The 7,667-nt window shown below is 44.8% G+C and overlaps 1 protein-coding gene across 3 annotated transcripts in view; it reads left to right on the top strand.

Annotated features, from left to right (window-relative positions):
* TULP4 (TUB like protein 4) overlaps positions 1–7,667 on the top strand; it is a 214,654-nt gene that overhangs the window by 174,582 nt on the left and 32,405 nt on the right. For all 3 annotated transcript variants that reach the window (XM_017538460.2, XM_037741884.1, XM_017538466.2), the window contains one exon: positions 6,550–6,774. In XM_017538460.2, the coding sequence (XP_017393949.1) occupies positions 6,550–6,774 (225 nt within the window). The remainder of the gene's footprint in view (positions 1–6,549; positions 6,775–7,667) is intronic.

The raw sequence follows: 7,667 nt of genomic DNA, 5'->3' as shown, positions 1-7,667 counted from the left end.
ACACCACCATGCCCAGCTAATTTTTTGTATTTTTAGTAGAGACGGGGTTTCACCATGTTGACCAGGATGGTCTTGATCTCTTGACCTCGTGATCCTCCTGCCTCGGCCTCCCAAAGTGCTGGGATTACAGGCTTGAGCCACTGCACCCAGCTTAAACAATTTTTTATAAACAGAGTCTCACTGTCTCCCAGGCCAGAGTGCAGTGGCATGATCATAGCTCACTGTAGCCTCGACCTCCTGGGCTCAAATGATCCTTCTGCCTCTGCCTCCCAAGTAGCTAGGACTACAGGTGTGCACCACCACGCCTGGCTAATTTTGAAAACTTTTTTTGTAGAGACAGGGTCTTGCTGTATTGCACAGGCTGGTCTTGAATTCCTTGCCTCAAGCAATCTTCCTTCCTCAGCCTCCCAAAGTGTGGAATTATAGGCATGAGCCACTGCGCCTGGCTCTTCATCTGTTTTAAAGTGAACTATTTTGTACATGTTTATACAAACATAAAACATTTCATCCTACTAGGTGCATTTTCTTTAAGACAGATCCCCCATCTGTTTTAGAGGGAGCTACAGAAAGAACAAACAAAGGGTGGAGAAGGAGGCCGGAGAACCTCTGACTGTCCCAGGAACCTGCCTCCTCAGTGGCCGGGTAGCCAGTCCTCAGCCCAAGGCCCCAGTCATCCAGAAACCCAGTGCTTGCACTGCCTGTTTTCCCTGTCCAGGACCAGTGTCGTTGGTTTTTGCTGCTTGTACGTTTTTAGAAGACTCCAAGTCACTGCTATATACAAAATTAGTAATATAGTGAGGAAGCTTTCAATTACAATTAAACAGAGTCTTCCTCTCAGCCAGGCCTCTGCTCAGACCACCTCCAGGGCAGCCTCCCTGCTGCCTCTCTTCAGAGACCCCCTTGCTCTTCTTTGGCCTTCTGCCCGCACTGTTTTTACTTCACGGAATTTCATTACCTCACATTATCAAGAGGTTCCTGTCACAGATTCGAAGATACAGGTTGAGTACTCTTTATCTGAAATGCTTGGGACCAGAATTGCTTTGGTTTTCAGATTTTTTTTGGATATCAGAATATTTGCATTATATCAGGTGAGCATCCCAAATGTGAAAATTCTAAATACTCCAATGAACATTTCCTTTGAGCGTCTTACTGGCACTCCAGAAGTCAGATTTTGGAGCATTTTGGATTTCAGATTTTCAGATTAAGGAGACTTAACCTGTATTTCTCTCTCTCCCAGCCACGCCAGGATGTGCGCTCCACAAGGGCAGGGCATGTACTTTATTCACTGCCAGTTCCGTTATAACTAGCACGTGTCTGTCCATTTGTATACATTTAGCAAATATTTATTTAATGACTAACAGCTCAGTAGATTAAAAAAAATGATTGGCTGGATACATGGCGTGTCTTGTGTAGTAGCAGGAGGAGAGTGTCAGAGTAAGGAGTTGGCACTGGGCCTTGATTGACACACTCTGTGGTGGGAGGTGAGGCAGAGCCAGCCCACCCCTGCTCCTTTCCAGGGCTCAGCCTTAGCACTGAGGGGGAGAAGCCAGAGGAGAAACCTGCCCGCCTCCATGGGCCGCGTTCCTCCAGTGCCTGGCTTAGAGCGCGTCCTCTCCAGCTGAGCAAGGGTTCTCCCTGTTCCCCGAGACTCACGCTCCTTGAAATGCAGCTCAGTTTCTTGCACTTTTGCCTCGGATTTAGACATGTAAAATGTGTGAACCTCCCTATGCAAATTAAGATTTGAATGTCATCTGCTTCACAGTTCTAGCCATCAGTTTTTAAAATAGTCATTTTATGTGACTTGAGAAAGAGATGAAGACTACAAACTTACAGCCGAGTTTTTCCCTAGCAGACAGCAGCTGTTCAAACAGAAACAGGAGTCTGGGAGCTTTGAAGAGCTGTGCTGTTCTGCTGCGGCTCAGCTCAGTAGGTGGAGGCTCCCAGGATGGAGAAAGACTCAGCATGGGCGAGTCTGTGGGCCAGCAGACAGTGGCTTCACGTTCTGCCTTCACCTGTGAACCTAGAGGACAGAGTGATGGAAAGGGACGATGGTGAGGCAGCGAAAGCCGGACTAGCATTAGTCAACACCCCACTCCGTGACTGTGGCCGTGTGCAGTTAGCCTCACTGGGCTTTTGTTCTAACCAAAACTACAGAACATTTGTATAGAGAGCTTTATAGGCTGAAATACCACTAAACAGCTGAGGAAAAATTAACACCAGCAGAATTGTAACTTTTAAAAAGTAAGATGACCTGTTAGGGACTTTCTGTGGACTTACAGGGGTCCTGAGAAATCATGCCCCGCTGCCTGACCTCTGACCAAACAGTAATCACAGTCGCTCATTTTCCCCGGGTCAGTGATGAGCCAAACTCTTCAGACAAGAGGGAGGGGCAGTTCTCATTATCTGTCACTCCTTCCCTGTTTTTCTAGTACCGTCTTAAAAATTATTATGGCAAAGGTACCAGCATTTATTTTGCTGCTCTATCATCTTACATGGACTACATGCTACACAAGCTAAATTAAATCAGTGTGTCTCCCCCTTCCCCAGAGTAAGCTTTCACTGACATGGGCAAGTAAATGAGCGCTGCAGCCTAATTGATTTAATATAAAATCCTGTGTTGGTATTCTTGACCCACTCTTAGAAGAGGGGATTTCCTGGTCACATTGCGCCAGATACTTATTCCTTTGAGACCCTGCAGGCATCACTTCTCCAGGCTGAATAATTTCAGCCCTTTTGCTCCCAGGTTCTAGTGTTCCATCCTTTAATCTTTCAAGTCTTCTCACTCCTTCTTGGACGAGAATAAACTCATCTGAACGAATGTGCTACCTGGTTTGAAAGCACACTGCCCTCCCTCACCTTCCTGATATGCCAGCAACTGTGTTCCTTGTTCATCTAACAATGCTACCTGGCTATTTACTTGCAGGCTCATTTCCACTGTCGTGAATCCCACAGATCATTTATTTATGTGCTGTGTGAACAGCCTGTTTCTCTTCTTGTCTATTTGCCTTTTCTGTAGACATGTTTGGTTTGTTTCTGAGTAAAGTAGCCTTGACCAAATGGACTACAGGGCCATTTGGGCTCATTATTTTATATGTGATTGGCAGATGGTTAAATTTTTCAGTGGGGTATTACGCATTCTTTAGGCTGTGTTATCAGTGTGCTGACACTTCAGAGGGTAAGTAAGATAAGGACAGTGGTGGAGTTGGGGATGGATGAGAATCACAGCTCTTCTACCATTTATTACTGTAACGAGATACCTAACCTATCTTAGCCTCTGTTACCTCATATGTTAGATGAGAATAATGATATCCATGTGGGAGAGTGGAGCAGATACAGTGAATTCAGGTATGTGAGCATTTGATGTGCTTGCTGTTGGAATATAGTTTTTCAGACAAGTTTTTTTTTTTGTCATGATTGGTGGTAATTATACATATAAAGGTAACAGCTTATTTTCATCTAGTTGAAGGTCTGTATGAGTGGTTTAAGTTTTTGGTATAAAGACACATGAGACACATTTATGTTAATTTTATATAGCATATGTCATCAACTGCTATATAGAGATAGACACTATGAAAAGCAGAACTAGGAGTGGGGGGCAGGGGGCAGAGGATAAATCCAGAATGTTTGCTTTTCAGATAGTTGGACTAAAGAGGAATGGGAAATTAGAGGGAAGAAGTGTCTGATGTTTCGGCGGCCAGTCAGGTTGTGCTGATTGAAAACCGGAAACAACCTTGTTAAAAAGTGGGCAAAGGACACGAACAAATACTTTTCAAAAGAAGACATACTTGGCGGCCAATGTTGAAAAATGCTTAACATCACGAACCATTAGAGAAATGCAAATCAAAACCACAATGAGATACTTTCTCACGCCAGTCAGAATGGCCATTATTAAAAAATCAAAAAATAATAGATATAGGCATGGTTGCAGAGAAAAGGAAACACTTATACACTGCTAGTGTGAGTGTAAATTAGTTTGGCCATTGTAGAAAACAGTGTGGCAATTCCTCAAAGAATTTAGAACTACTGTTTGACCCAACAATCCTATTACTGGGTATATACCCAAAGGACTATTTGTTCTACCACAAAGACACATACACGCATATGTTCACTGCAGCACTGTTCACAATAGCAAAGACATGGAATCAACCTAAATGCCCATCAGCAGTAGACTGGATAAAGAAAATGTGATACATAGATACCATGGAATACTATGCAGCCATAAAAAAGAACAAGATCATGTCCTTTAGAGGGACATGGATAGAGCTGGAGGCCACTATCTTTAGCACACTAACGCAGGAACAAAAAACCAAATACCGTATGTTCTCACTTGTAAGTGGGAGCTAAATAACAAGAGTACATGGATACTGGGAGGGGGAACAACTTGAGGGTGAAAGGTGGGAGGAGGGAGAAGATCAGAAAAAATACCTATTGGGTACTGTGCTTATTACCCAGGTGACGAAATTATCTGTACACCAAATCCCTGTGACACACAGTTTACCTGTATAACAAACCTGCATGTATACTCCTAAATCTAAAAGTTAAAAACAAAAATAAAACGATTTTTTTGTGACTTGAACTCTAAGTTACGAATATTGTCTTAGGGGGCTCAGGGGTAAAGGGACAGGAGCGTATCTTTAAGATTAAGGAAGATTTGGGTCCTAATAGAGCCTCTGTCCTAAGCTGCATTTTTAGGGGTTGATGGTAGCAGAGAAATTGTTCTCTGTATTTTTTGTGTGTTGGTTTGCCCTGTCTTCAGCAGTGATTATGTCTTTCTGTAAGTTAATAGGCCCCCTCTCTGGGGCCTACCCCTGTGTGGAATCATCCCATAAGGAGACACATCCTGGAAGTGTCCCAGAAGCCCCTAGACTTGAGTTTTCCAGACCATGGCCAACAAACGGCCTTCCACTGGGGGCTGTGGCCATCATCCCACCCTCCAGCTGCCTGGCCTCATGTGACAAAAAGAGAAGATGAATGATCTTCAGCCTTGAATTTTGCTTTGAAGTTGAAACCAGGATTAGCTGAACCTGAAACTTGTGTCTTCATGTTTTCATATGTTCCTTTTATCTTGATGTTTGTCACTAAAGTGTCATGAAAATTCTGTTCCTATCTGTATTTATGTAAAAGATCTGGTAGGCCAGGTGCAGTGGCTCATGCCAGCAATCATAGCACTTTGGGAGGCTAAGGCGGGTGAATCACAAGGTCAGGAGTTCAAGATCAGCCTGGCCAACATAGTGAAACCGCGTCTCTATTAAAAATAGAAAAATTAGCCAGGCGTGGTGGTGCGTGCCTGTAACCTCAGCTACCTGGGAGGCTGAGGCAGGAGAATTGCTTGAACCCAGAAGGCGGAGGTTGCGGTGAGCCGAGATTGCACCACTGCACTCCAGCCTGGGTGACAGAGCGAGACTCCATTTCAAAGAAAAAAAAAAAAAAGATCTGGTGTTTCCACTTATGATCTTTGAAACCCCTCAAGACCTCATTAAATTGGTGTTCTATGTGTCTGGATCAGAATGAACAAATCTCTCGCTGCTTCTCCATCATGACCCTTCACCTGCCTTTCTTCCTTGGCTAGATGACACCCCTGAGCTTTGGATTTTTTTTTTTTTATTATTATTACAAGAATTTTCTAAATGCATATCTGCATTTTGGCCTGCTTTTCAGAGATAGTGATGGCCATGACCCTAGCGAGGCTGCCGTAGGAACTGTGTTCTCCTCAGTCACCTTTCCAGAGAGCTTCTTTCCCTGCCCTGTCAGTGCCAAGGGTGGCTGAAAATGCAGTGACTGTGGGTTATAACCTGTGATGGCCCCAGAAGGGCTGTGACTCCATCACCTCCTGTAATCCTCACAGAGCCCCCATTTGACTCATAAGAAAAGGGGGGGGGCTTTTAGGGGTTAGGGAATAGCCCCCAAGTCACACAGCTGGTAAGCCCAAGTCCAGTGTTGATTTGACTCTGGACAGAAGGGAAAGGCCATCTGGTTTACCTCATCACCACGTCCCCAAGCCATGGGAACCACCCCTGAGTAATTTGGGAATCCAGATAACCAGCACTTCAGTAAGGAATATGGGTTACTGCACCACAAGGTAATTGCCTCTGCTAGTAGAAACCTTACTACCCAAGAGCTCAGTCAGGTTTCATGACCCCAAATTAAATGAGATATAATACAGGTGAGTAAACTTTATAAAATTATTCCAGTGCTTTAATGCTCTGGCCTGGGGACCTAATTACTTTTATTTTGTTTTATTATTGAGATGAAAATCTCGCTATATTGCCCAGGCTGGTCTTGAACACCTGGCCTCATGCAGTCCTCCCACCTTGGCCTTCCAAAACGCCGAGATGTCAGGCTCATGCCACCATGCCCAGCCCTCTAACCAATTTTTAATAAACATACTGAATTTTCATAATATAGCGTCTAACATTCTCTACTGTGCTTTTAAAACCAGTATGCTCAAAACAGCTTAGTTTATTTTGCTCAAGACAAGTGTGCATTATTCCTTCTTGCTTCCCACAAGAGTAAAAGTTTACGCATTGTCTTCCCCTCACTACCTGCCAGCGCCCCATCATCTCCATCTGCTGGGGTCATCGGGACTCGAGGCTGTTGATGGCATCAGGACCAGCCCTGTACGTAGTACGTGTGGAGCACCGGGTGTCCAGCCTGCAGCTGCTATGCCAGCAGGCCATCGCCAGCACCTTGCGTGAGGACAAGGATGTCAGCAAGCTGACCCTGCCCCCCCGCCTCTGCTCCTACCTCTCCACTGCCTTCATCCCCACCATCAAGGTAAAGCCCTCCACACCTTCCTCTTCTCCCTCCCTCCCCTGTGCCGGCTCCTCACAGAACCAGGGCAGAGACAGGCGAGGGTACCAGGGCAGAGACAGGCGAGGGTACCAGAGCAAGCACACAGGGGGTCACGTGCAGCTGTGCAGGGTCCTGTCATGTGCTGCCAGGTCTGCAGTCTGTCCAAACATCATGGTCCATGTCCACGAGAGATTCATTCTGTGTGGTGGCTCTTGTCTTTCTCATAGCAAAGCTGGTATTCCTGGCATGACTTCTGTGTCCCTCTGAAAATCAAAGGGGTGACCATTTCTTCAGCATTTCCTATATACTAAGCATTGCACCAGTTAATTTTTTAAAATCTGTCTTGTTCAGTCCTGACTTCCTGACAGATGCTGCCATTATTCCCACTTAAGAAAGCAGGAAACAAGTTAGGAGAAGTTAAGTAACTTGCTCCCTAGCTAGTGGAGGGAAAAGTCAGGATAAGACACAGCTCACTTCTAGGACCTGCTCTCAGCACTGTGCTGAGGAGAGCCACCCCACCCAGCACTCAAAGTCAGCCACCTTTTATACCAGTGAGAACTCTAGAAGGTAGCGTGTAGAATGTATCTGCCAGTTGCTGTTCAAGTGTGGGTCCCCCTAACCTTCGGTTTTCCCAAGGGATTCTCTTTTGTATTCTGTCTGTCTCTGCTTCTGAGTTGCAGACCCATTTGTTGGTTACTTTTCTCCTGAAACAAAGTTTTCCTAAATCAAAGTTTTAGAATCTGTTTGGGTTTTTAAAAATATTTATTTATTTGTTTATTTATTTTGCTCATGACATAGCACTCAGGAGGTCCTGAGAACATGTGCCCCTTTAAAGTCTAATTTTCTTTTTTCTTTTTCTTTTTTTTTTTTTTTTT

Source organism: Cebus imitator, unplaced genomic scaffold (genome assembly GCF_001604975.1).
Source record: "Cebus imitator isolate Cc_AM_T3 unplaced genomic scaffold, Cebus_imitator-1.0 Scaffold6, whole genome shotgun sequence".
NCBI lineage: Eukaryota > Metazoa > Chordata > Mammalia > Primates > Cebidae > Cebus > Cebus imitator.
Note: the sequence above shows the minus strand (reverse complement) of the source record. Positions and strands in the feature narration are given on the sequence as shown.